This window comes from Sus scrofa, chromosome 12 (assembly GCF_054392235.1).
Source record: "Sus scrofa isolate SSC_HxYL_T2T_F1_AM1 chromosome 12, Sscrofa_HxYL_maternal_Yorkshire_Landrace_v2.0, whole genome shotgun sequence".
Lineage (NCBI taxonomy): Eukaryota > Metazoa > Chordata > Mammalia > Artiodactyla > Suidae > Sus > Sus scrofa.
The window spans coordinates 58,402,993-58,430,763 of NC_139394.1; the positions used below are offsets into that span (position 1 = coordinate 58,402,993).

The 27,771-nt window shown below is 57.3% G+C and overlaps 1 protein-coding gene, 1 long non-coding RNA gene and 1 other non-coding gene across 55 annotated transcripts in view; 2 read left to right on the forward strand and 1 right to left on the reverse strand.

Annotated features, from left to right (window-relative positions):
* The window catches only part of LOC102158553 (uncharacterized), a 23,491-nt gene extending 22,810 nt beyond the window's left edge, over positions 1-681 (reverse strand). For all 4 annotated transcript variants that reach the window (XR_014821821.1, XR_002337366.2, XR_014821820.1 and 1 more), the window contains exon 1: positions 488-681. This is a non-coding gene — a long non-coding RNA (uncharacterized LOC102158553). The remainder of the gene's footprint in view (positions 1-487) is intronic.
* CHD3 (chromodomain helicase DNA binding protein 3) lies at positions 112-27,681 on the forward strand. Of its 50 annotated transcripts, none has more exons than XR_014821807.1 (41): positions 112-410; positions 4,996-5,108; positions 5,582-5,752; positions 6,028-6,152; positions 8,425-8,708; positions 8,936-9,066; positions 9,220-9,370; positions 9,547-9,740; positions 10,051-10,284; positions 10,483-10,686; positions 11,155-11,366; positions 12,383-12,514; positions 12,907-13,006; positions 13,592-13,783; positions 13,939-14,139; positions 14,498-14,635; positions 14,910-15,031; positions 15,174-15,347; positions 15,478-15,619; positions 15,847-15,978; positions 16,177-16,257; positions 17,141-17,258; positions 17,468-17,592; positions 17,771-18,002; positions 18,289-18,455; positions 18,914-19,091; positions 19,548-19,613; positions 20,624-20,709; positions 20,842-20,975; positions 21,527-21,671; positions 21,848-22,010; positions 22,125-22,246; positions 22,349-22,484; positions 22,597-22,698; positions 22,882-23,013; positions 23,397-23,505; positions 23,717-23,849; positions 24,164-24,359; positions 24,637-25,600; positions 25,840-25,966; positions 26,407-27,681. XR_014821807.1 is itself a non-coding variant. In XM_084985977.1 (41 exons), exons 1-41 carry the CDS (start codon positions 143-145, stop codon positions 26,645-26,647), a joined length of 6,423 nt encoding a protein of 2,140 aa, XP_084842103.1. In that variant the 5' UTR covers positions 112-142; the 3' UTR covers positions 26,648-27,681. The 50 variants fall into 50 exon arrangements, 48 of the variants coding, with proteins under 48 accessions (XP_084842103.1, XP_084842118.1, XP_084842106.1 ...); XR_014821806.1 differs by having other exon boundaries at positions 25,008-25,600; XM_084985977.1 differs by having other exon boundaries at positions 24,164-24,405; positions 25,437-25,600.
* LOC146398391 (small Cajal body-specific RNA 21) lies at positions 21,117-21,254 on the forward strand. The gene has a single exon (XR_014822139.1).
* Positions 27,682-27,771: the final 90 nt, after the last annotated feature.

The following is a 27,771-nucleotide window of genomic DNA, read 5'->3' on the forward strand; positions in this document are numbered from 1 at the left end:
CGGTGAGGAGGAGGAGGAGGAGGACGCCGCCGCCGAGGAGGAGGAGGAGGAGGAGGAGGAGGAGGAGGAGGTGGTGGTGGTAGCGGTGGGGGAGGCGGGCGGGCGGTGGGTGGGGGGGTGGTGGGGGGGCCAGAGCCACAGGATGGCTTCCCCTCTGAGGGACGAGGAGGAGGAGGAGGAGGAGATGGTGGTGTCGGAGGAGGAAGAAGAGGAGGAAGAAGAGGGCGACGAGGAGGAGGAGGAGGTGGAGGCGGCCGACGAGGACTACGAGGAGGACGACGACGAGGGAGTACTCGGGCGCGGGCCGGGCCACGATCGGGGCCGCGACCGCCACAGCCCCCCCGGCTGCCACCTCTTCCCGCCACCGCCGCCGCCGCCCCCGCCGCCGCCGCCGCCGCCCCCGCCGCCAGGTAAGCGGCCGCCGACTCCCCCCAAACCCAAGCGGGAGCCGCGGGCGCCCGAAGCCGGGCGGGGGCGAGGCACCCACCGCGCGGCCGAGCCGAGGCGAATCCGGGGCGCGGAGCGCCGTCTCGGGCCCGTCGCCCGGCGCCGGTCCCGGCGGTCCGGGCGGTCCGAGCGGTCCAGGCGGGCGGCGGTGGCGGCCGCCGGGCCAGGCCTCCTCCCCTCCCCCGCCGCACCCCTCCGCCGCCGCCGCCGCCGCCGCCGCCGCCACCGCCGCCCGGGCTGAAGAGCGCCGGGCGCGAGCTGCGCGCGCGGACCGGGCCACTCGGTCGCGGCTTTCGGGGGAGGAGGAGGAGGAGATTTTTTTTTTTTTTACCCTCGGCGGGGAGGGGGTAGGCAGGAAACGTCCAAGGCGAAGCCAGGGCCCCCTCCCTGGCCGAGCGAGGGACCGCGGAGACCCTGGCGGCCGGACGGCGGCGTGGGGGAGGGGCGCGTGGGGGAGGGGCGGCCGCGCGGGCGCCCCTGGGGCTCCGGCCCCGGTGGGGTTGGACCGAGGTGAAGTGGGGTTTCCGCGCGAGGAGCGGACCGCGGCCCTAACCCCCACCCCACCCTTCGTCAGGAGTTGGGAAGGCCGGGGGAGCGGCTGGGGAGGGGGGCGGGTGTCCCTCGGACCCCCCCCACACCTGCGGGGACTTCGGTGCCCGCCAACTCTGGGGCGTGCGGTGGCACGTGGGGGAGGGGTCGTGTGAATGTTTGCGGGCGGCTGACGACTAGGGGCAGGTGGTGGCCACACTCCACGCAGACCACTTCCTGGAATGAGACTGGCTCCTGCCCCCTCTTCCCGGTTCGGCTCGTACTAGGGAGAGCAGTCACTGAGGATTGGGGAGCAAGAGGGGAGTGTCTGGGAGAACAGATGCCCCCAACCCCACCCCCTTTCTCTCTCCTCTGGGCTCTTTTGTGTCAAGTGCGCCGCCCCCCCCCATGACCCCGTCAGTCTGGGGTGGCCGAGCTGCCCAGCTGTGACTCTCACGTGGCTGCCATTCACTGTCACTCACTCTCCCGCTGAAACCACCCACACCCTGACCACGTCGGGGGGCGTGAACTGCCCACCCAGCTGTTCTGCAGCTTGACCGTCACTCGGCATCCCTCCCCGGGGTTGACAAGTCGCCCGCACTGTCTGGGCAGTTCCGCCCGCGCTGGAGGGCCTGACGGCTGCCTCGCGTCCAGGGGCCCCATTCTGGCTACCTTCCCGGTGGAGTGTTGCTAGTCTTTTTTAGGATAGACTAGGTGAGCATCTTTCGGGTGTTCACACCCCCAGGCCTCTGGGTGCCATGCAGCGCAAATGCACCAAACTTCAAAACATCTGACATCAGGTTCTTGGTAAAACTGTCATATTGATCTGGGTGGCTCATGTGGCAAATGTTCCTGTCTAGTTGAGACGGCCTTTGAGGGAGTGGGGGGTGCTTTCTTGGTGGCGAGGAGGGGGATGCCTGTCTGATGGAAACAGATAAGTCCACTCCTACCCCCACTCTGGCCCCTAGGCTTGTCTGAAAAAGGGAAAAGTTTTTAAAAAGTTGCCCAGAGAGCCCACTGATTTTGCAGGGGGGAAAAGGGATAAAGAATTGAGGGCAAGGGGTTGCCTGGAGCACGGCAGAGGTGCTAAAAAGAGAAAGGGTGTCAGGTGAAGTTAAGGGGCTGGCTCTTCTCACCTGTGTGTATTCCGAACCTGGAACGTGGCGTCTGGGGGGCTTTGACCCTGGATTTGGGTGTGGGAGAGGGGGAGCATGAAGGGATCTGAGGTCGAGATGGGTCTTTGTGTCAGTACTCCCTCCCCCTTCCCCTCCGCTTTCTAAACAACGTCGAATGTTTTTAAAATTGTGCGTTGGAAATGGAAACCCACCTCCTCTCTCTCCCAGGGCAATTTTATGTCCCTCTCAGCCCTCCAAGTCAAACGGGGGACCCGGATACACCCCCTCAGATGACTTTCTGAGGTAAAACTTCAGGAAAATATTTTCGGTCTGCCCATTATTTCTGTCTACAGAAGCGTGGGCAAAATAACCCTCCTCTGAGGCAAATGTATTCAGGCTGCCCTCCCTCGTCCTTCTCTAGGAGATGAATTTATCCGTGTTAGAGGTTTCTATTGTTTTTTTTTTTTTTCATTCCGACTGCTTTGATTCTCACCATTTTGTTTTACATTCTTACCCAAGACCAATTTTATCCCTTCCCCCTCTCCAGGCTCCTTACATTGTTAGACGTTTAAAATAATAGCGCTCGTGCAGATGGGGGAAGGGAGCAGGAAGCCAAAAACTCATTTCTTCTCCCTCCCCCTTCTGGCAAGTCTAGAGAAATAATATAACATAATATATAGATGTGATTCCTTGGGGGTGGGGGTGGGGAATGCGTGTGGGTGGTGCGGAAAATTCTGGTAGTTTCTTTGCAAAAGGTCTGAAAATACAAACCCACCCCCTGCAGGCACTACGCATGTGCAGCCGACCTATTATGGTGGTTCGTTGTGGGGGAGGGAGAGGAATTTGAGAAAAAATAAATATATGTGTGAGAGATTGATGGTGAGATTAGAAGAAGAGAGGGGCGGGCGGGAGGCGAGGCTTTCGGCCGGGCTCCTCCTGCTTTCTCGGCTGCCAGGCTCCGCCCGCCCTCCTCGCCGCCCTCCTCCCTCGCCGTCTTCCCGAGATCCGAGCCGGGATGTGGGAGCGTCTGGGCTCCGGGCCAGCATTGAGTGGCTGGTGAGACAGAGGTTGGGACTTAGATTTGCTTTCTTGCCCTCCCCTTCCTCGCCGTCTCCCTTGCCTCTCCGCGCCGCCGCCGCCTGCCCAGCCTCGGGAACCTCCTGCCGGGCGGCGGGGGGCGCGCGGCGGGGGTGGGGGGGGAGTTAACTGGCTGTGAGGTCCCAGGGCTTGTGCCCCCCCCCCCCCCGCGGGCGGAGGCGGGGGCCATTTCCCTGATCCTTAGCCAGTTGGCCTGCCCTTGCCACTGCCCCGGCAGCCTCCATTTCCATGTTCTTATTAACCGAAGTCCCCGGGGTTAGGGAGCGCTGGCTGCTGGGCACCGGCGTTTTACTGACTTCCTCCTGCAGGCCCCACTCAGTGCCCGGGCTGCCCTCACGCGCCCCCCCACCCCCACCCCAGTCTTAGAGTGTCTCCCTGCTGGGGAGGGCCCAGGCCTAGGAGAAGCAGCACTGAAGGAAGGAGGTGCCAGGATTCTGAGGCAATGGAAACCGAGGCCTCCGGTGTTAATTGTGGCTAATTTTCCCTTGGCTGGTGTGGGAGGAAGGATTGTGTGTCCCAGAGCAAGGGGCTGGGCCAGGCCCAGGCTTTCCTCTCCTGCACAGCTGCCTCTGCCTGAGTAAGACAGGTCTGGCTGGTTAGTCTGGTGCCTGCTGGAGGAGGGAGGCCAAGCAGGGCCTCATGTCTGGGTGGCATCCATCAGCGTCTTCCTCCTGGTGGAGTTATGCTCTGTCGCCTAAGCCACCACAGACTGGCAGGGGTCATGGAGAATGAGGTGGGGGGACATCTGGGAAGAAGCAGCCCCAGCCTCTCTGACAGAAACATCTGGAGAGAAAGCCAGGGCCCTAGCCCTGCGGGAAGCAGGTACAGGCTGTCTTCAGGGTTTGTGCTCCTACGTGTGTGTGTGTGTGTGTGTGTGTGTGTGTGTGAGGCTTCAGCATTTGAGCATGTGCGTGCCGTGGGTGGGGTCCAGTATCTTTGTTTGGGTCTCCCACACTCTTGACATAGGAACGGGTCAGAATGTCTGGGACTAAATTTGAAGACAAGGGGTGAGACCAGAGGACAAAGGGTAGGGCCCCTGAGTTCTCAGGGATGTGAAAATAGATTTGAAGCGGATTCCAGGCTGCTTGGGAGGAGGAGGAATGTTTAGGTAATTGTGGAGCTCTTCTCCTATGGGGTGACGGTGGTGATGCAGGAGCCAGACCCCGCCATCCTGTGGGCAAGAAGTGGGCATGACTGGCTGAGGATTTCTTTTCCTCCAGGGCTGTGCTGGGGTGACAGGAGATTTGGTGACTCTCTGAGGAATTATAAATAGAGGCCTCCCTCCTCACAAAAAGCATGTCAGGGCCCCAGGGTGTTAGCGTGAGAATCCAGGTGTCCACCTTTGGCTCTGCCTTCTCAGCATCTGGCTTAGGGAGCTGCCAGCTTGTGTCTCCCCACTCCAAGTGCTGGGGTCAGGCCAGGCCAGCAGCTGGGCATGGCTTCCCCAGTTCCTGGGCAGGATGCCAGCTGGCTAAGTGAGGGGGAAGGCAGGAGGAGCCCTGGCGGCGACTAAAAGGACCTGCCACAGTCAGAGCCCGTGGCCTAGAGCCTGGTCCCTTGTTAGTAGGAGGGGAGAGGAGGGAGTGGTTTGGCTGCTCTTCCCTTCTGACCCCTGACCTCCCATTCAGAATCCGAGCATCCCAGAGTACTCGAAACACTCGGGTGCATCCAGCGAAGGGCGGCAGGATTTGGAAGAGTTAATGCTGGGAGTTCCTAGAGAGTGAGAACCTAGGAGGTGAGGCAGTGGAGGGGCCGCAGAGCCTGGGAACATAGAGACTTAAGTTTTCTGGTGCCCTCTGCTCCAAAGATAAAGATGACATTCGGCTGCTGCCTTCAGCATTGGGTGTGAAGAAGAGAAAACGAGGACCCAAGAAGCAGAAGGAGAACAAGCCAGGGAAACCCCGAAAACGCAAGAAGCTTGTAAGTGTGCAGGACTCCTGTCTCTACAGCTAGGCCCGGGGACCCATTTGCAGAGGCCTGCGCTTCCTCTGGTCCTGATTACCAGGGGGGGATCCTGAAGTCGGGAAGGCCTGACCCCCTCTACGCAGCCCCCTCAGCTGGGCTCTGGCACCCTAGCCTCCCTCACTGCATCCTAGTGGGGAGCCCTGTGGGCCCCGTGACTGGCCTTGGAGGAGAGAGGAGCAGGTGAAAGCCCAGGCTCCGGCAGGAGACTGCATGAATTCCGAGCCCCGTAGTCCTCTGTCTTCTCGAGCAGTTCGCTTGGCTCTCTGTGCCTCGGTTTCCTCATCTGCAAAAAGTGGGTAGAAATAGTTAAGTTACTATCTCATGGGGTCGTTGTGAGGTTTGAAAGAGACAGCACACGTTACGTGCTTAGAAAAGTTTCTGGCACATGGTAGGGCTAAAGAAATTCTATTTTTATTTCTCTCCCTTAGGACAGCGAGGAGGAATTTGGCTCTGAGCGAGATGAGTACCGGGAGAAGTCGGAGAGTGGAGGCAGTGAATATGGAACCGGACCCGGTCGGAAACGGAGAAGGAAGCACCGAGAAAAAAAGGAGAAAAAGACAAAGCGGCGGAAAAAAGGGGAGGGAGATGGAGGGCAAAAGGTGAGTAGATTTAGGGCGTGAGGGGAGAAGTTAGGATCATTGACAGGTGGAGGCGGAGGAGGGAAAGCCCTGAGCGAGGGGACGAGCAGATGCTAAGTGGAAAGTCTAGTTTCCCCTGGGGAGGAGGGGAGCCGGCTGGGAAGGGGGCAGGGGGCAGAAAGCCTCGGGAGGCTGCTGGGTGCCCCTGCTGGGTGCCTGGGTGTGTAGAGGAGCATGTGGGGGTCCAGGACTGGGGCTGGAGAGGCGCCCTCCTCACGGAAGCCCGGTCTCTCCAGCAGGTGGAGCAGAAGTCGTCAGCAACCCTGCTTCTGACCTGGGGCCTGGAGGACGTGGAGCATGTGTTCTCCGAAGAGGACTACCACACTCTCACCAACTACAAAGCCTTCAGCCAGTTCATGAGGTGCGGTAGGACTGGGGAGTCCCTGCGAGCAGACACATTTAATAGGGGGAGGCCCTGGATCCCTCTGGAACCTGGTGGAAGATAAGAAACTGCTCTCCAGAGAAATTCACAGCATGTACACATCAAATTCCGCATGTCATCTCAGGAAATTCCTGGGCTCCTGAGGATCCAAGGACTCCAGTCAGGAACCCTTCACTGGGGGCGGGGGGTGGGGGACACAGTTCCACTGCCAGGTTAGAAAACTGTAGTGACAGACTCCAGGGAGGACTGATGGGCTCCCTGCTCCAGCAGTTTCCCCTGGCTGACCTCTGTCTAGACTGGAGTGGAGAGAGAACATTCGTGTCCCCCAGTGTCCTTTGCTCAGGGATCCAGCCATCTGTCCCTTCCTTAGACACCAGCAGTGATGGAGGAGGCATTGCTGACAGTGGGACCTGAGCGTCAGCGCTCCTGAAGTAGAGCACAGCACAGCACAGGTGCCTTTTGAGGAAGCAGGCACTTCAGCAGAGCAGTTTCATGCTCTGGAGGCAGCCTACTGGGGTTCAGGTCCTGATGGCATCTGGTTCCACTCACTTCTTGGATCTTTAGTTTCCGCATCTGTAAAATAGGCACACCCAGAGGACGCACCTCATGGGATCTTGTGGGGATTTGATGGGATAATGGTTGGAAAGCCCAGTATGCTCAGTGCCTGGCCCCCAGCAGTGTTAGTCCCTGGAGACTGTCGTTAGTCCTGTTGTCTCACTGCTTCATCACTAAAGACAGTGCTTCCGTCTGCACCAGGGTCACTCATGTCCCCGCAAGGGCTTAACACCCCACTGCAGAGCAGAAGCAGCGTGGCCTGTCAGACTCCAGCTGCGGAGATGCTTCATCAGGGCCTGTGGAACTCAGCAAAGTGCAGGGAATCATAGCAACTCCTAGACGTATCATGAGGACAAAATAAGATATTATGTATGTGGAAGTGTTTTAGAAACTGTGGAGCAGTTGTCAAAAGTAAAGCATTTTTGGAATTCTCTTGTGGTGCAACGGGTTAAGGACTCAGCATGATCACTGCAATGGCTCCGGTCGCTGCTTTGGTGCAGGTTCGATGCCTGGCCTGGGCACTTCCATGTGCTGCAGACAAGGCCCAAAAAACAAGTAAAGCATTTTTATTAATCCCATTTTTTTCCTTTTTAATTTTCTGTGCATTTAAATTTTATTTTGCCTTTTTTTTTTTTGGCTACTCCGCAGCATATGGTGTTCCCCGGGCAAGGAATCAGATCCGAGCTATAGTCACCACCTAAGCTGCATCTGCGGCAACAGCACATCCTTAACCCACTGTGCCAGGCCAGGGATCGAACCTGTGTGCCAGTGCTCCCAAGACACCACCTGTAACCTGTTGTGACACAGTGGGAACTCCAATTTTGCCTCTTTCTTTCCTTTTCTTTTCTTTTTTAGGGCCGCACCTGTGGCATATGGAGGTTCCCAGGCTAGGGGTCAAATCAGAACTGCAGCTGGCAGCCTTCGCCACAGCCACAGCAACTCGGGATCCAAGCTGAGTCTGGGACCTACACCACAGCACATGGCAACGCCTGGTCCCTGAACCACTGAGCGAGGCCAGGGATCGAACCCGTGTCCTCATGCATACTAGTCGGGTTCATTACCACTGAGCCACAGTGGGAACTCCCTTGTCTTTTTCTTTTTTTTTCTTTTTTCTTTTTTTTTTTTGTCTTTTGTTGTTGTTGTTGTTGCCATTTCTTGGGCCGCTCCCGCGGCATATGGAGGTTCCCAGGCCAGGGGTTGAATCGGAGCTGTAGCCACCGGCCTACGCCAGAGCCACAGCAACGCGGGATCCGAGCCGCGTCTGCAACCTACACCACAGCTCACGGCAACGCCGGATCCTTAACCCACTGAGCAAGGGCAGGGACCGAACCCGCAACCTCATGGTTCCTAGTCGGATTCGTTCACCACTGCGCCACGACGGGAACTCCTCTTTTTCTTTATTCATGCTTTTTTTTTTAACTTTTTTCCTTTTCTTTTTCAAGTTTTAATTTATTTATTATAAAATTGATGTTTATTTTTTGGTCACCCCGGTTGAGGCTGGGGATCAGACCCGTGACAACACTGGTCCTTAACCTGCTGTACCACCAGGGAACTCCCAAATTGCTCTTCTTCTTGACAGGACATGTTTTCACCACACAGGAATCCTAGCTTATACATAGACTTAATAGAAGAGGAGAAAAGACACTTTCTCAGGCCATCTGTGAAGGGTCTGAGTCTCCTGCTTCTATATTCACAGGCCCCTGATTGCTAAGAAGAATCCTAAGATCCCAATGTCTAAGATGATGACCATCCTTGGGGCCAAGTGGAGAGAGTTCAGCGCCAACAACCCCTTCAAGGGGTCAGCAGCTGCTGTGGCAGCAGCAGCAGCCGCCGCAGCCGCAGCTGTAGCTGAGCAGGTGTCAGCTGCCGTCTCGTCAGCCACCCCAATAGCACCTTCCGGACCCCCCGCCCTTCCACCACCCCCTGCTGCTGATATCCAGCCCCCACCCATCCGAAGAGCCAAAACCAAAGAGGGCAAAGGTAAGAAAACCTCTTGCTGGAACAACTCTCACCCCACCTTCTAAACTGCGTGTAATCTGTCATCATCCAGAACTCTTGTCTTCTCAGCTCCGATTGTTGCAAAAGAAATGCTTTCCAGGAAGGGGGTCTCAGTGAGACCACAGCCCACCAAGAGGCCCCCATGGCCTCCATTTCTGCAGGTTGTCATGAGCTCGGCTTTTTGTCCCCCACCCCCACTCCTCACTCAGGTCCAGGCCATAAGAGGCGGAGTAAGAGCCCCCGAGTGCCTGATGGACGCAAGAAGCTTCGGGGAAAGAAGATGGCACCACTCAAAATCAAACTAGGCCTGCTGGGCGGCAAGAGGAAGAAGGGTGGCTCGGTGAGGGGCCCTCCCATCTGTCAGACCCCAGGGCAGTGGTCAGGGGCCGAGGTCCAGACACAGGGTCCGTGAGGGCAGTGGAGTCGGGCGCCCAAGGCCTGGGGGGCAGTGGAACCCAGTGGGCCTCCCTGACAGCCACGGGGCTATGGGCAGTATGTTTTGCAGAGCGACGAGGGCCCCGAACCCGAGGCTGAGGAGTCAGACCTGGACAGCGGCAGTGTCCACAGTGCCTCAGGCCGGCCCGATGGCCCCGTCCGCACCAAGAAACTAAAGAGAGGCCGGCCAGGACGGAAGAAGAAGAAGGGTAGGGCTGTCAGCTGGGTGTGGTCCTGTCAGTCAGCCTTCCTCTCATTCCTTCGTTGTCTTCCTTGTTTTCAGTTTTGACTTCTTCATTCAACCCTTCTCTCTTTCTCTCCCCTCCCCGTTCCTCTCGCTCCTTTCTCTCTCTGCTCCCTCTGCCTCCGCTGGGGTCTGTGACAGTCCTGGGCTGTCCCGCAGTGGCCGGGGAGGAGGAGGTTGATGGCTACGAGACGGATCACCAGGATTACTGTGAGGTGTGCCAGCAGGGTGGGGAAATTATTCTGTGTGACACCTGCCCTCGTGCCTACCACCTCGTCTGCCTTGATCCTGAGCTTGACCGGGCTCCTGAGGGCAAGTGGAGCTGCCCCCACTGTGTGAGTACTGGTGCCACCTCTTACGGCCCTCAGGGACCCACCCGTGTCTCTCCTTGGTTTTTCTTGTCCTCTCCCTACCCCCAGCTGCCTGGGCATCTCAGTAACAGGCGTGTAAGTGTCCGGGGCCCTCGTTTGTTCCTCTCCCCCGTCCCTTTGCCCCCCACGTCAGCGTTTTTGGAAACTGAGGTGTCCTGTTCCTTTGTGCCCACCCACCTTCTCTGCGCCTCCCAGATCTGGGTCTCGAGTCTTTGCTGGTCCTGCAGGCTCACTCCTTGCCGTCTTCTCTCTGTGTCTGTCCTTGGCCTCCCAGGAGAAGGAGGGCGTTCAGTGGGAGGCAAAGGAGGAGGATGACGACTACGAAGAGGAGGGAGAGGAGGAAGGGGAGAAGGAGGAGGAGGACGACCACATGGAGTACTGCCGCGTGTGCAAGGACGGCGGCGAGCTGCTGTGCTGCGATGCCTGCATCTCCTCCTACCACATCCACTGCCTGAACCCGCCCCTGCCCGACATCCCCAACGGTGAATGGCTGTGTCCCCGATGCACAGTGAGTGTGCCCGTCTCTCAGGGTTTACTGTCAACCCCAACACCTTCTCCATCTCTGGGGCCCAAAGGTCCAGCTCTGTTTCTCTGCCCTCCCCCACACCTCGCCTTTACCTCGCTCGTAGGACCCCTGTGCTCCTCCCCTAACGATGGGCTCTTTCTGCCTCTTTCTTTCCTCGGTGTGTGTATGTCCACCCCAAAGTGTCCTGTGCTGAAAGGCCGTGTGCAGAAGATCCTGCACTGGCGGTGGGGGGAGCCACCCGTGGCAGTGCCAGCCCCCCAACAGGCAGACGGGAATCCAGATGCCCCACCCCCACGTCCCCTTCAAGGCAGGTCGGAGCGAGAGTTCTTTGTCAAGTGGGTAGGACTGTCCTACTGGCATTGCTCCTGGGCCAAGGAGCTTCAGGTACAAAGGCCTCCGTGCCCCCGCTCACTGCCGCGCTCCCCTGCCCCACTGTTCTCTTGTTTTCCATCCCCTTTGCTTTCCCTCGTTCGGGAAACACCCTACCAGCTTCCTTAGTTGCCGTGCTTGGTTCTTGCGGTGTCTGTTAGAGTCTTTGCCTCACGTGCAACGGAGCCTCCCTTACCCCCGTGTCTTTTCTCATCCCCTTAGCTCGTTTCTACCAGTGTCCTCACCTTCATGACCCTCTTCCCTCTCCTTTCGCCGGTCCCTCCCCTCCCAGGCCCTGACTCTGGCTGGGTCCTCTGGCATGTTACCCATTCTCCTGCTCTGGCTGTAACGTCCTGTGTCTCTCAGCCCATGTCGGTCACGGCTCCCTCTCCTGTGCCGTCCCCTGCCCACCTCTTCCCTGACTCCTCTTGTCCTCTTGGGATGTCGGGACCGTCTCTCCTCCCCTCCTGTGTGCCCCGTCAGCTGGAGATCTTCCACTTGGTCATGTACCGGAACTACCAACGGAAGAACGACATGGATGAGCCCCCGCCCCTGGACTATGGCTCTGGGGAGGATGACGGGAAGAGTGACAAGCGCAAGGTGAAGGACCCGCACTACGCCGAGATGGAGGAGAAGTACTATCGCTTTGGCATCAAGCCCGAGTGGATGACCGTCCACCGGATCATCAACCACAGGTGAGTCCTTGGTCCCCAGGAAGACCTGCCTGGGACGTGCCCCTGTTTTTGTTGTGTCATGGCCCTCTGTTAGTCTTTGGGGATTAACTAGATAATTGATCTATCTGGATCATGCCTGCTGCAGGCCCAGCCCTTCGGGTTTTGTTTTCCATGGAGACGAGAGGGGCCAGGAGGAGAGTCCAGCCCAGCACTGCACCACTGACTCCTTTGTCCTGCCTCTAGCCCTCACAGCTTAGACCATGACACAGGCATCTAGGGAGCTGGGTGTAAACATGAAAACCATGCGTTCCACAAATCAGTGCTTGCGGTACTTCTGTCTTCATAGTACTTACTCCTGCCCGATGTCACACTGTGTGTTTCTGTCTCACGCTGTCTTCCCCAGTAGCGCGTGAGCTCCCTGAGAAAGGGCATTAGTTCACTGCTGGATCATCTGTGCCTGGAACAGCGCCTGGCGTGTAGTAGATGCTCAGTATATACTGATTGGAGGAGCAAACGGTGAACAAATGTTGAAGCCAGTGGTGTTTTGTGGTAGTTGATTTTTTTTTTTTTTTTTTTTTTTTTGTCTTTTTGCCATTTCTTGGGCTGCTCCTGCGGCATATGGAGGTTCCCAGGCTAGGGGTCTAATCGGAGCTGTAGCTGCCAGCCTCCGCCAGAGCCACAGCAACGCGGGATCCGAGCCGAATCTGCAACCTACACCACAGCTCACGGCAACGCCAGATCGTTAACCCACTGAGCAAGGGCAGGGATCGAACCCGCAACCTCATGGTTCCTAGTCGGATTCGTTAACCACGGCGCCACGACGGGAACTCCTGTGGTAGTTGATTTTTAGGACGCCATCCTGAAAAAGTTGGGCAGTGCTTCAGCCAGTCTGAACTCTCTTTCAGTGCCCCACCCTTGAGGAATAGGGGGCACATTCTCCGTGTTGGCCGACTATTGTGTTTGTGATGGTTTTTTTCTACTTGTGACGCACATTATTTTTCTCCTCCTGCTCCTCCTCCTGGCTTCCCTCCCCACAGTGTGGATAAAAAGGGGAATTACCACTATCTAGTGAAATGGAGGGACTTGCCCTATGACCAGTCCACATGGGAGGAAGATGAAATGAACATCCCTGAATATGAAGACCACAAGCAAAGCTACTGGAGACACCGGTGAGGCAGCCAGGTCGAGGTCACGGGGAGAGGGAGTCTGCGGAGGGGAGCCTGAGAGGTGAGCCGCCGGCATTAGATGAGGTGCAGTGGGGACAGAGCCAATCGAGAGTTTAGGGCAGTGGGAGCCCGAGCCGAGGCGTGTGTGCTGGGCTTGGGAAAGGGGCAGTGTAAGGAACAGGACCGAGGTCTAGCCAGAGTAACAGGCGAGAGGAAGCTCAGGGGTGCTGACGGTTGGCTCCGGAGCGGAAACCCAAGGGGCGAGAGTACAGAACCTGGGAGAAGGGAAGCGTGAGAGCGTCTAGGTTATGGCGCGTGGGAGGTAGGTCTGGAATCGTTAGGAAGGGAGGAGGGTCCCAAGGACCAGGTCCCGCTCAGACCCCCTCTTTCCGCAGAGAACTCATTATGGGGGAGGACCCCGCCCAGCCCCGCAAGTATAAGAAGAAGAAGAAGGAACTGCAGGGCGACGGGCCTCCCAGTTCTCCCACTAACGATGTAAGTCCTCGCGCTTGGCCTCTCTCCCGTTTCTGCAGCCAGGGTGATGGAAGGTTTCCTGGGAGCTTCTGACAGAACTTCCCAGAGTTTCAGCAACCTCTTTGGAACTATATCTAGTCCCTTATGATGGAGCATGATAGCGTGAGAAAAAAGAACGGATGCATGTATGTGTGACAGGGTCACCTTGCTGTACAGTAAAAAATTGCCAGAACACTGTAAACCGGCTATGATGGGAAAAAAAAATCGTTAAAAGGAAAAAACAAACCCAGCCTGTTTGCATGGTAGCTCTTCCTTTGGTGTTCAGCCTTGCCCCAAGACTGCTAAGAATGTGGGTGTAACAGAGGGGGCGCCCCTGGAGATGGCAGCACACGGGGCTCCTCCGCCAGTTTCCTCCCCACACTGCTTCTGGGTATTGTTTTAAGGCGTGAGGGGGAGGCACTGCCGACCAGAACGTTCGTAAGCTCAGGCCGTGGAGAGGGAATTGTCATCCCACCTGATGCCAGTGGCAGGGACGGGGAGGAGGAGCCCCAGACCAGCGGAGCGGCTGATGCTTCCCTTGAGCTTTCTGACTTCTTAACTCCACAGCCTACAGTGAAATACGAGACACAGCCCCGGTTTATCACAGCCACCGGAGGCACGCTGCACATGTATCAGCTGGAAGGGTTGAACTGGCTACGCTTCTCGTGGGCCCAGGGCACAGACACCATTCTGGCTGATGAGATGGGGCTGGGCAAGACCATACAAACCATCGTCTTCCTCTACTCTCTCTATAAGGAGGTGCTGGATTCTAGGGCCCCTGAGGGGACAGCCAGGCTGAGGCCCAGCCTGGACTGGGGAAGGTGGGGTTGGAGGGTGAGGGCAGAGGATCTGGGGTGGGGTGGGGCATGCAACTGCCAGCCGAGACTAAGGGTCCCCGCCCCCTCGACTCCCAGGGCCACACGAAGGGTCCCTTTCTGGTGAGTGCTCCACTCTCTACCATCATTAACTGGGAGCGGGAGTTCCAGATGTGGGCACCGAAGTTCTATGTGGTGACATACACGGGTGACAAGGACAGCCGGGCCATCATTCGTGAGAATGAGTTTTCCTTTGAAGACAACGCCATCAAAGGTGGCAAGAAAGCTTTCAAGATGAAGGTAAGCCCCTCTACCTCATGTCCTCAAAGTCCTTAGGTCTGGCCCTTTGTTGCCCCAACCGGGAGTTCAGTCGCTTTATTGGCCATTCGGCTTTTCCCTCCTTTCTTTCACCTTCCCGATGCCTCTGCGCTTCAGTCCCCGGGATGTAGCAGGTCCTGGGGTGCACATGGATCTTTTCCTATGGGCCACACGGAAGTTTGGGGCCATGTTCAGCAGTCCCTGCATGGAGTCAAAGTTGGAGGACAGATAACTGGCTCCCTTGGGAGTCTCAGGACGGGGTGTCTGGGTAGAGAATGAGGGGAAGGTCTAGATGCTTGGGTGTTGGGTGCAGCCAAATGGACGATGGTTGTGTTGGCAGAGGGAGGCCCAGGTGAAGTTCCACGTTCTCCTGACATCATATGAGCTGATCACCATTGATCAGGCAGCGCTTGGCTCCATCCGCTGGGCCTGTCTCGTGGTGGATGAGGCCCATCGGCTCAAGAACAACCAGTCCAAGGTGAGTGAAATACTCAGACCTCAGAAACTTGAGACTGTGGACTCCTACTTGTCCTCATCCTAAAAAATAAAGTTATGGGGACTCTCTGCGGTCTGGGAGACAGGATGCTTGGGTTAAGCCTGGGGAAGAAGTCCCCAGATTGGAAGAGGGGGAAGGCTAGGGATTTGAGGGCCTCTGATTCTGAAAGAAATAGGAGCTGAAGTCAGGAAAAGGTGGGCCAGCCACTTGCCACTGATGGGCCCTTTCTCCTGCCTTTCCTTGCCCCCTTTACTAGTTTTTCAGGGTCCTCAATGGCTACAAGATAGATCATAAGTTGCTGCTGACAGGGACGCCATTGCAGAATAATCTGGAGGAGCTCTTCCATCTCCTGAACTTCCTCACCCCAGAGAGGTTTAAGTAAGTGGCTCAGTAGGGTGGTCTGCAGAGGAGAGGGGGCAGCTGAGTGCTAGAGGATGGATCTGAAGGGGAGGATAGAGCCTGAGGCCGGACACGGAGCCCGACTCCCGGCTCGGTTCCTTTATCTTCTTCTGGCTATTAGCAACCTGGAGGGCTTCCTGGAGGAGTTTGCTGACATATCCAAAGAAGACCAGATTAAGAAACTTCATGACTTGCTGGGGCCACATATGCTGCGGAGGCTTAAGGCCGATGTCTTTAAGAACATGCCAGCCAAGACAGAGCTCATCGTTCGCGTGGAGCTGAGCCCCATGCAGAAGTGAGATGCAAGGCGGGGTACCCGGACCAGGGTTCAGGATTTGGGGGCAGCTCAAGAATTGGTGCCCCAGTGCACCATCATAATCGCCTCCTTTATCGTATCTCTCCTCTGTCCCCACCCTGGTCTTTAGGAAATACTACAAGTACATCCTGACCCGCAACTTTGAGGCCTTGAATTCACGAGGTGGTGGGAACCAAGTGTCCCTGCTTAACATCATGATGGATCTCAAGAAGTGCTGCAACCATCCGTACCTCTTCCCTGTGGCTGCTATGGTAGATGCGGGATCCGGGGACCGCCTAATGTTTCCTCTCCAGAAACAAGGGCACTTGAGCACAGGGCTGGAGCTGGGCTGGGAGGCCAGAGACTGGATCTCTGAGAGGAGCAGGAAGTGAAAAGATGTGGAGCCTCGAGCTGGGCTTGCGGCTTTCTAGGCGTGGTCAGCACATGGGGGCTCGTTTTCTGACTCTCTCCTCTTCTTTGTTTCCTCTCGCCTTTTCAGGAGTCCCCAAAACTTCCCAGTGGGGCTTATGAGGGTGGGGCACTTATTAAGGCATCTGGGAAGCTCATGCTGCTGCAGAAGATGCTGCGGAAGCTCAAGGAGCAAGGACACAGAGTGCTCATCTTCTCGCAGGTGAGCCATCCCCATCGCCCTTTCCCACCACCAGATAAACCCTCACCTCCTTCCTGGGGCTGCAGCCGGATGAGAAGTTAGCCAGTTATACCCTTAAGAATTTCTGGGGTAAATCAACTATCCTTCAATAAAAATAAAAATAAAAGAAGAGTTTCTGGTATAGCTAAGTTCATCTTGGCCTCTGATCCCTTTTCTCAGGGCTGTTGGAAGTTGTCATCCAGCTTCTTTGAAGCCAAAAGGGGAGAAGTGGAAGGGGGAGCCACCTGCCTCCTGAAGGAGGTCTCTGGGCTGGTACTGTTTCTTAACCGTGTAGTGGAGGAGAGGAGAGCACTGACCTTTCGGAAATCTCATGAAAGCTGTGGGTCTGCTTTTCAGAAAACTGCACACACACAGATCATTTCGTAGAGATTTTCAGGGGGTTCATAGATTTCCCTGAAACCTTGTAGGGGTCAGAGAAGATCCTGTGCCTTGGGAGAAATGACCTCAAAAGAGAATGATAAGACTGTGGGATGAGATGGGGGTTTGGGATCGAAATGCTATAAAATTGAATTGTGATGATTGTTGTACAACTACAAATGTAATAAAATTCATTAATTAAAAAAAAAAAGAATGTGGAATGAGGAGTTCTCTGGTGGCTCAGCAGTATTGAACCCAACTAGTAATCATGAGGACATGGGTTCGATACCTGGCCTTGCTCATTGGGTTAAGGATCCAATGTAGGCTGCAGAATCCGATCCAGTGTTGCTGTGGCTGTGATGTGGGCCAGCAGCTGCAGCTCCAATTTGATCCCTAGCCTGGGAATTTCCATATGCCACAGGTGCAGCAGTAAAAAGAGGGGAAAAAAAAAAAAGAACATGGGTTGAGGAGTTCCCTGGTGGTTCAATGGGTTAAGGATCTGGTGTTGTCACTGCTGTCGCTCTCATTACTGCTGCGACTCACATTCATTTCCTGGCCTGGGAACTTTCACATGCCGTGGGCAAGGCTGGAAAAAAAAAAATGTGGCATGAGGAAGAGGTGGGGATGGAGGAGGCAGCTCCAGGGGAGCATGAGACAGGGCAGGGATCCAAGTGTAAGGGCCAGGGCAGAGGGAGAGGAAAGAGACCAGACAGGGCACATCCCCCTGCCCTGTCATTCTAGACTCCTTCCTCTTGTCTGGCTCTAGATGACCAAAATGTTAGACTTGCTAGAGGACTTCCTCGACTACGAAGGCTACAAGTATGAGCGCATCGATGGTGGCATCACTGGCGCCCTGAGGCAGGAGGCCATCGACCGCTTTAATGGTGAGGCGATGCCTGGTCCCTGCTGGGTGTGGGAGGCCCGAGAAGCCTGTGCCTAGGTCCCTGGGATGGGAGGGTACTGGCCGGGGAGCACATGAGTCACCTAGGCTTCGGGTTTGGGGGCATCATTGTTTGTAGTCAGGGGGCATCTAGGAGCAGGTGCACAGAACTGCTGGGTGCCTATTTCTCATCTCCTATTTCTCGCCTCCTAGCTCCTGGGGCCCAGCAATTCTGCTTCCTCCTGTCTACCCGAGCTGGAGGCCTGGGCATCAATCTCGCCACAGCAGACACTGTCATCATCTTTGATTCTGACTGGAACCCCCATAATGACATCCAGGTGAGAACTCTTCTCCTGGAGCCCCTCTGAGCCAAGAGATGCGAGTGTCTGTTTTAGGGTCGGAAATAAACCTCTTGGCAGGTAGAAGACCCTTCCTCGCCAGCCTCTTTTCCAGAGCACGTAGGGGGTGCCCCTCCTGCCATTCCCCTGGCCCATGCCCACTTTCTGGCCCCTGCAGGCCTTCAGCCGTGCTCATCGGATCGGCCAGGCCAACAAAGTGATGATTTACCGATTTGTGACTCGCGCATCAGTGGAAGAGCGGATCACACAGGTGGCCAAGCGAAAGATGATGCTGACACACCTGGTGGTGCGGCCCGGGCTGGGCTCCAAGGCAGGCTCCATGTCCAAGCAGGAGCTGGACGACATCCTCAAATTTGGCACCGAGGAGCTATTTAAGGATGAAAATGAGGGTGAGAGCCTCCTCTGCAGCTCCCTGAAAGCAGGTCTCTGCTGTCTGTGAGCATTTCTCCTCGGAAACCCTCTGACGAAAGTTCTCTGCTGTGCTTGGAGAAAGGCTGGCGTATTGCCTCACCTGTAAGGTTGAAAACAGCACCTTACAGACGCCCAGGGAGGGGTCTTCTCCAGAGCTCCCGTGACCAGGCAGCAGAGGAGAAGGCGTGCCCCTGACCTTCCTGAAGATCTGCCTGAGGTTCTCGGTGGAGCTGAGTCCCCTCTCTCGTCCCCCAATGCCACCAGGAGAGAACAAGGAGGAGGACAGCAGCGTGATTCACTACGACAACGAAGCCATCGCTCGGCTGCTGGACCGGAACCAGGATGCAACTGAGGACACCGACGTGCAGAACATGAACGAGTACCTCAGCTCCTTCAAGGTGGCCCAGTACGTGGTGCGGGAAGAAGACAAGGTGAGAGGCTTGGGGCCAAATGCTCTCCGTCCCAGGCCGTCTCTGAGGGTGACGTCCCCTGTCCCTCATTGGACCTTGAAATAGGAGCCCCCTTTGCTCCTGTTTTTGACCTGCTCTCTTACCCCCGTGCCCACAAAGAGCAGTGGAGGACCTCAGACACCTTCTTGGTCTCAAGGAGGACACTGGACTTCGGAGGCCCGGAAAGTAGCATAAACTTGGCAGGTGCCCTCTGAGTCAGAGTGGGAGGGACACGGAGGGCCCTAGGGGGCGGTTTAGGGAAGAGAAGTAACGAGAGGAGCCTGTAGCAGTAAGAGGTAGGGCAAGGCCCCACGTCCAGGGAACCTACGCAGAGGAGAGAGTCTAGGAGCCGGGCTGGGCTGTGGTGGCAGAGTGGCGATTTGTTGTGGTGGCAACGGGTGAAGGGGGAGGCCGTCAGCCTGTGTCTTGCTGCCTTTCAGATTGAGGAAATCGAACGAGAGATCATCAAGCAGGAGGAGAACGTGGATCCTGACTACTGGGAGAAGCTGCTGCGGCACCACTACGAGCAGCAGCAGGAGGACCTGGCCCGGAACCTTGGCAAAGGCAAGCGGGTCCGCAAGCAGGTGAACTACAACGATGCTGCTCAAGAGGACCAAGGTGAGGACTGGCCCCGGTGGTGGAACCGAGGGGCGGGTGCTGACTGGGGGCTTGGACGCTGGGGGCATTTAGAGGAAAGAGGGAGACCTCCAAGTCAGGGCCTTCCCTGCAGAGTGGAAAGAGGTTAGGAGGGGTCACTAGGAGCTCCCTAGAGGCCAGGTGGGTTTGCAGGTGACCTAAGCTCGCCAGCAGTTGCAGAGGGCTCAGGTGGACACCCTCGTTGGGGTCTTTGTTTAGAGTGGTTCACCCGGGAGTCAGGATGTGGGTGGGTGAGTGGGCTTGGTTCAGGATATGTGGTCCAGGGTCTCACTGCGAACCGTCCGCCAGCATCCCTAGGAGGGTCAAGGCCAGAGTGAAGGTGTGGAAGTCTCCCATGGGAGCCTTTCAGGCAGAAGGGGCCCCAGCATGGGCTTGACCAGGGGGCATCGCTGACCACCGAGCCCTTTCCCCTCGCAGATAACCAGTCAGAATATTCAGTGGGATCAGAGGAGGAGGATGAAGACTTTGATGAGCGTCCTGAAGGTGGCATCTGTCTTCCTGTCTCTCTACCCCACCTCTTCCCATCTTCCCATCTCACTTGCCATTTTCTTTTTTTTTTTTTTTTTTTTTTTTTTTGCTTTTTAGGGCTGCACCTACTGCATATGGAAGTGCCCAGGCTAGGGGTCCAATTGGAGCTACAGCCGCTGCCCTACGCCAGAGCCACAGCCTCGCCAGATCTCCAGCCCACTGAGCGAGGCCAGGGATCAAACCAGCATCCTCATGGGTACTAGTCGGATTTGTTTCCGCTGTACCACAACGGGAACGTCCCTCCCCATTGTCTTTTAAGCTTACAATTTTTATACAAATAAAAGCTTATTTGTAAAAAAAAAAAAAAAAAAAAGAAAAAGTAAAGATTGCAGGTAAGAAAAAAGAAGTAAACATCCATAATCTTGCTACTGTTAAAATTTGGAGCATGGAGTTCCAGTCATGGCTCAGTGGTTAGCGAATCCGACTAGGAACCATGAGGTTGCGGGTTCGATCCCTGGCCTTGCTCAGTAGGTAAAGGATCTGGTGTTGCCGTGAGCTGTGGTGTAGATCACGGATGTGGCTCAGATCCCATGCTGCTGTGGCTGAGGCGTAGGCTGGCAGCTACAGCTCCGATTAGACCCCTAGCCTGGGAACCTCCATAGGCCATGGGTGTGGCCCTAGAAAAGACAAAAGAACCAAAAGAAAAAAAATTTGGAGCATGTAAGCATGCAGGCTTAGATACCTAGATGAAAGGTCAAGAAAGGCTGCATCATTTTACTCTCCCACCGGTAGTACTTTTGCTTGCATCAAATAGGCGATAGTCGCTGCTGATTTCTTCATGTGACTTGATTCTTTCGGCCCTGCCGGATCACTAGTTCAGCATGCGCAGGGAGGAAAATAGATGTGCCTGGCCCGTGACGCGGGCCTTGCCTGGCTTCCTGCCCTGGGGGAGGGGCGAGCTCGGGAAGACTGGGGGGCGGAGGAGGCGGCACAGCTGCCAACTGGGGTCACTCTCTCTCGTCCAGGGCGTCGACAGTCCAAGAGGCAGCTCCGGAATGAAAAAGACAAGCCGCTGCCTCCACTGCTGGCTCGAGTTGGGGGCAACATTGAGGTGAGAGCGGCGCCCAGCGCCCGACGGTTCCCTGAGGAAGGAGTGAAGGCTGGGGGCTGGGAAATTGAAGCTGAGTCACTGAGGGTGAGAGCCCCGCCGTTCATGGCCCACGCCGTCCTCCCCGTCCATCAGGTGCTGGGGTTCAACACCCGTCAGCGGAAAGCCTTCCTCAACGCCGTGATGCGCTGGGGCATGCCGCCGCAGGACGCCTTCACCACCCAGTGGCTGGTGCGCGACCTGAGGGGCAAGACGGAGAAGGAGTTCAAGTGAGTGTGGGCGACGCGGGGCCCAGGTAGATGGAAGGGTCAGACTGCGGGTGTTACTGTCTTCGTCCTGGCCACCATGTGATGTGACCTTACTCACCTGATCACTGTGCTCCCCGCCAGACGACCCCAGACGACAGTTCCCGGCTCGGTTTCCTGGGGGGTGGGCCCAGCCTGCCCCACCTCCCCTCAGACGAGCCTAGAGCGCAGAGGCCGGCCTCCCTGCTAGTGGGAGAGGCGGTGAAGACCGCAGCCTCTCCTGGGCTGTCCTGCCTCACATTCCTTTGGCCACGATGGCCGGCGGGGAGCCCGTGGAAAGGATGAAGAGCTGACTGATGGGGCCTAGGAATGAAGTCCCAAGGCCAGGGAGCCTGGGAAATGCAGTGGCAGGGGTGGGGGTGGGGGGGAGTTACCTCCTGGAGGGCTGGTCGTGGTGGGATTGAGAGGCCAGGGGAGACTCCTGGCGGCACCCAGGAGGTTCAGTTTCAGGGCTCCGTCATCCCTGTGCCCCCCCAAGGCTCTCCTGACCTGCCTCCCGCCTCCATGCTCCTCAGGGCCTATGTGTCTTTGTTCATGCGCCATCTCTGTGAGCCCGGGGCAGACGGCTCTGAAACCTTTGCGGACGGGGTCCCTCGGGAGGGACTGAGTCGCCAGCAAGTGTTGACCCGCATTGGAGTCATGTCACTCGTCAAGAAGAAGGTATCGGTCTTCCCCTCACCCGCAAGGTCACGTGGGCTGCCTGGCTCTGGCCCCCTCTGCCGCATCCCCTGGTTCTGGACTCAGGCTGGGGCGAGACAAGGCAGGAGGGGCTGGAGCCTGTCGTGTCCAGTGCCTGGAGCTGATCCCTGTCCCTCCACCTCCCCTGCACCCTTCAGGTTCAGGAGTTTGAGCACATCAACGGGCGCTGGTCTATGCCGGAGCTGATGCCTGACCCCAGCGCTGACTCCAAGCGCTCCTCCAGAGCCTCCTCTCCTACCAAGACCTCCCCCACCACTCCTGAGGCTTCTGCTGCCAACAGTCCTTGCACCTCGAAACCTGGTAATCAGCTTGGGGTGGCAAGAGAGACAGACAGGGCCAGGGTCCCTTAGACGGGGAGGGATTGGAGTTGGGCTGGGGAGGTTCTGCCTTCTTCACCCTGCCTTACCCCTGCAGCTACTCCAGCTCCAAGTGAGAAAGGAGAGGGCATGAGGACACCTCTGGAGAAGGATGAAGCAGAAAACCAGGAGGAGAAGCCAGAGAAGAATAGCAAAACTGGGGAGAAGATGGAGGCAGAGGTATGGGGCTCCCTGGTTCCCCCGAGAGGAGGGAGTGGTGGCGCCTTGGGGCGGGTGCCTGGGAGCCCTCGGCTTTGTCCTGACTCCCCTGTCCTCTTCTAGGCGGACACTCCCAGCCCAGCCCCGTCACTTGGGGAGCGGCTGGAGCCAAGGAAGGTTCCTCTAGAGGATGAGGGGCCAGGGGGACCTGGAGAGATGGAGCCTGAACCTGGGTACCGGGGGGACAGAGAGAAGTCAGGTGGGTGCATCGCCTTAGGGGTGATGGGGGCTTAGAATATGGGGGTTCCTTCTTCTGGGGTCAGGGGATGAGGGTGACAACCTCCCTTCCTGTCCCCTACCCCCTCCCACAGCCACAGAGTCGACGCCAGGAGAGAGGGGGGAGGAGAAGCCGTTGGATGGACAGGAACAGAGGGAGAGGCCGGAGGGGGAGACAGGGGATTTGGGCAAGAGAGGTAATGGGTGGAAGGACCGGCCACCCGGGTCCCTGAGGGAATCGGGAGGTGGAGTCTGGGGAGCCGAGTGCCGGAGGTCCCGGGTGGGCAGCGATTCCAGGGGCCAGTACAGTACAGAGAGTAGTCCTGGAACCTGGGAGGGAACTGCCTCCTGAGGCGTGAGCTCTGCCCCATTTGCCGTAGCCGAAGACGTGAAAGGGGACCGGGAGCTCCGACCTGGGCCTCCTCGAGACGAGCTGCGGTCCAATGGGCGACGCGAGGAGAAGGTGGAGAAGCCGCGGTTCATGTTCAACATTGCAGACGGTGGCTTCACAGGTGCGGCTTCTCACTGCCCCCTGCTCCTCACCGGTGTTTGCTCATCCTCTCGGGTTTCCCATTTGGCCTGAGGCCTCCTGCTACCTGTAATTGCAAGGAACTGCCGTGAGGTGGTGCGTGCTGTCTCTGAGCCTCGCCCTTGGGCCTCTTTAAGTGTACGCTCGACTCCAAAGCTGCCTTTCACCCCACCTGTGTCCTTCATCCTAGCTTGAACCTGCTTGTAACTAGTCTGCTTCCCAGCTCCTCACCTGACCTTGCCTTGTTCTCCTTAAAGAGCCCTTCGTCCTCTCCCACCATTCAGTTCCCTCCTCTGTACCTGTCTGCTGGGCTGGATGTGGGTCGCAAATGCCTGACGCCTCATCCATCTTCTGTCCTCTCTTTAGAGCTTCACACACTGTGGCAGAATGAGGAACGGGCAGCTATTTCCTCGGGGAAACTCAATGAGATCTGGCACCGAAGACATGACTATTGGCTTCTGGCTGGGATTGTCCTGTATCCTTTGATACAAATGCAAGGAAAAACCTGTTCTCTCAACCTGGGGAGAGGGGCACTACAGAGAATGCAAGTCCACGCAAGACACTGGGGCTTAGTGCCACACGGGGGCTTAGTGCCACACGGGGAGCGGTCAGGCCAAAGGAGGGCGTGTGCACAGCCTAGCCTGTCCCTGTTAAATGCCTTGATGGTCCCCCCGTTTCATCGGCAGCCATGGCTACGCACGGTGGCAGGACATCCAGAACGATGCTCAGTTTGCCATTATCAACGAGCCATTTAAAACTGAAGCTAATAAGGGGAACTTTCTGGAGATGAAAAATAAGTTCCTGGCCCGGAGATTCAAGGTAGGGACGAGGGAAGAAAGGCACAGTGCCGAAGAGGGACTTGGGTCAGAAGCGGGACCAGATCTAGTTGGAGGGGAGGCCCTGCTGACACCGTGAGGGTTGAGGCAATGCTTGAGGCCGGACTAGAGGTTCACCCTGTGTTTGGGTCTGTGGTCTGGATCGGGTTCGATGTTGGGGTCGCCGTCAGGATCAGTGTGGAGCTTGGGGTGCCCTGAGCCAGTGGTGAGGGCGGGGTAGGTCCCCAGCCCTGATCCAGCCGCTGGCTGCTGCTGCCGCCACCGCTCCCTGCACTCACCTGCTCCCCGCGCCCTCAGCTCCTGGAGCAGGCGCTGGTGATCGAGGAGCAGCTGCGGCGGGCGGCCTACCTGAACCTATCACAGGAGCCGGCGCACCCCGCCATGGCCCTCCACGCCCGCTTCGCCGAGGCCGAGTGCCTGGCCGAGAGCCACCAGCACCTCTCCAAGGAGTCGTTGGCGGGGAACAAGCCGGCCAACGCCGTCCTGCACAAGGGTAAGGGCCGCGGCGGCCCCGCGCGGGGGAGGGCCCACAACGCTGCGTAAGTCTTCACCCCGCACCCTTCAAAATCTCCCCACCCCTCTGACCCCTTTACCCTCTGAACCACCCCCCTCTGACCTCTAACCCCCCCCCCCACCTGGTACCCCCTTGGTTTTTGGCCTCTAGGATCTGTATAGCCAGCCCTCTCCCAGACCTAATAGCATTCACATCAGTGCCTAATAGAGGGGCCTCCCCCCAGCCTCCGTGAGACGGTGCCACGTCCCCTCCACAGGACGGAACTTCGCTGACCCCCACGCCTGCCATACTGCTAATAGCACCCTCTCTGGGGCCTCAGCCTGTGTACAGCCCAGCGAAGTCCTTGCCCCCAGTCCCACGAATTACACTTCCCACATCTCATTCACCCAGTGGGGCAGAAACCACCACCATCCCACCCTCTGACCCTACCCCACGAGACTTCCCTTTGACCTTCAACCCTTCCTCCCAGACCCTCTCACCCTGATAATAATAGATTACGTTCTGAAGCCCGCTCCCCAGCTAGTTCTATTCGAAGTAGTGACTGCCTCCTGGCCCCTGTAATTCCTGTTGTGATTCCTCGAATCTGTAATGCTGACCCTCTAACCTCCCTCCCCCTTATACACTCAGACCCGACTCCTGAAATCTCTGACACCACTTACCGCCTCCCACGCCTCCCGACTATCTCCTCCCCGTCACCCCAACCCCCAACCCTCAGTCTTCCAGTATGGGATGTTCTGACAACCCCCTGCCCCATGTCTTCCAATGTCCTGCCCTGTCTCCCCCTGTCCTTGCGTCTTTCTTTCCACCTGTCCTTTGTGATGATCTGGTCTCTGCCGCTTTACCTGACACTTCTTGTTCCCCCGAGCTGCTCTCTTCTTCTCTCTACTTCTGTCATTTCTTTGGTCTCTGATTCTTTGACCTCTGTCCTCGTCTCTCTGCTCCTTTCTCTCCATCTCTGACTATCTGTCCATCTGAATCCTCATCTCTTTTCCTGGCTCCATCTCTCCCTTTCCCTGTCTTTCTCTTGCCCTTCTTTCTCCGTGGCCCGGGCCCCAGTTCTGAACCAGCTGGAGGAGTTGCTGAGCGACATGAAGGCGGACGTGACCCGCCTGCCAGCCACGCTGTCCCGAATACCCCCCATCGCAGCCCGCCTTCAGATGTCCGAGCGCAGCATCCTCAGCCGGCTGGCCAGCAAGGGCACGGAGCCTCGCCCCACACCGGTAACCCTCTTTCCCCCTGACTCGTTTTCCCTGACTCCTCCTGCACACGCACAAACACTTCCTCCGGAATGCTATACAATGTGGAAAAACGACTTGCTCGAACACACTCGTCGGCCTTGAGTCTCCCTGCCTGCGTGATGCCCCTCCGTAGTTCTGCAGTTTGGCCCTTGATGTCTCCCCTACAGCTTCTTTCCTCAAAGACTGTGGACCTTCTAACTGCGGCTCGATCTCTCTTCCAGGCCTTCCCCCCGGGTCCCTACGCCACACCTCCGGGGTACGGGGCGGCCTTCAGCGCCGCACCCGTAGGGGCCCTGGCCGCCGCAGGCGCCAATTACAGCCAGATGCCTGCAGGGTCCTTCATCACAGGTCAGCTGGTAACGTCCTGCCTCCCACTCGTACTGGCCCTTTCCTAAGCTTCATCTCTGCTCAGCTGCCCTTTTCCTTGGCCAGCCCATCTCATTCCCTTGGAAGCATCCAGTGGTTTATGGAATGGAGTAGCTCTAGGCCAGGGATCAAACCCATCACCCCAGCAGTGACGTGGGCCACTGCCGTGACAAGGCCGGCTCCTTACCCCGCTGCACCCCAGAGGAACGCCTTTCCCATCCCTTTCCTCTCCTCTGTTGCTAGACTCAAAGACACCTAGCAGTTCTGTGGCTCGGTGCCTCTTAACATGGGTGACTTGAGGGAAAGAGAACGTGAAATCGGAAGGGCGTTACACTGAAACTTGGAATGTGTGGTCGCTGTCGATGATGGGGAGTGAAATAGGGACTGATGCTTCCTTATCCCCTTGTCCCCTTCCCAAACAGCCGCCACCAACGGCCCTCCAGTGCTGGTGAAGAAGGAGAAGGAAATGATGGGGGCGTTGGTGTCAGACGGGCTGGATCGGAAGGAGCCCCGAGCCGGGGAGGTGATCTGTATAGACGACTGACCGGATCCCAGACCTGCCCTTCACCCAGGCCTCGTTCCCGAGGCCGACCCCCAGCTCAGGCTCTGGGGCCTGCTGCCAGTCCTCCGCCTTCCCCACCCCTTGGGCCACCACTGGGCTAGGAGCCCGTTTGCCCCTCTCTCCCACTCTTTTCAGGAAGGGCCCTTTGTCTTTTCTACCCCACGCACCTTTCCCACCGCGCTTTGGAGACTGCTGGTGAGAAGAGGTCTGGGTGGGAGCTGGTGAGCAGGGTCCTCCAAGTACCTTTACCCCCACCGCCAAGCATACACAGCTTCCCGATCAGTGGTTGTGGGGAGGAAAGAGGTGGAGCCTCCCCAGTTTTTATTCCCAAAATATAAGCTCCACCTCCTGCAGAAGTGGGGAGTTAGCCTTGCCTGGCCTTTAGGAACTTTGGTGGGGAAAAGAGAGCCTTGAAGAGAGGAGGGGACTTTAGAGAGGGATGACAGTGAGCCCTGGGAGGGCGGAAGGGAAGAGGAGGGGCGGCTGCATGTTTCCCTCCCTCCCTCCCCGCAGATGGAGAGTGGAGCAGTTACAAGGGAGGGAGTCCGTTGCTGTTCAGCCTCAGAATAAAGGCGCTGTTCACTGGCTCAGTCACCTCCTGCGTACTGGCATCTTGTGTTGGGAATCTTACCCCATCCCTAGGGACCAAGGACTGCCCCTACAAAGAGACTAATAATTTGGGTGAATACTCCCTTAAGCCAAAGAGGAGCTCCCCAATCTGTCCTAGGGACCCACGTAATCTAGAAAGGGTGGCAGAGAACGCAATGGGCCAGACGTCGGGGGAGCCCCCAGCTTTGGGGCTCAGGTTCTTGGAGGACTTTTACCCTCCCTCCTGCAGACCTGGATACGGACTAAACTTGAGTGGGTCAGCCAGGGGGCCTAGTCAGGGGACTACCTTGCCTTTGGGACCAGAGCAAAATAGTGGAGGGCAGGCTGGGGAGACATGGGCACATCCTCCTCCCCGAGAGGGGCTGGGACAGTGGCAGTTTGCATGGCGAACCCCCCACTTCGTCTTCGCTCCCCTTCACTTTCTTGCTGCCCCTTTCCCAGTCTCTTCACACCCCCTCCTGGTCTGTCCCAGTCCCCTCTTCTGTATCAGGTTTATGGTTGTACATATAAATTATACTTTCCTTTCTGTGTGCTCTGTTATTTTTGTGGGGGAGTTCTTTGGTTGCGGGGAGGGGTAAGGAAAGAAAGGGAGTTACTTTCTGCCATTTCCTCTTCT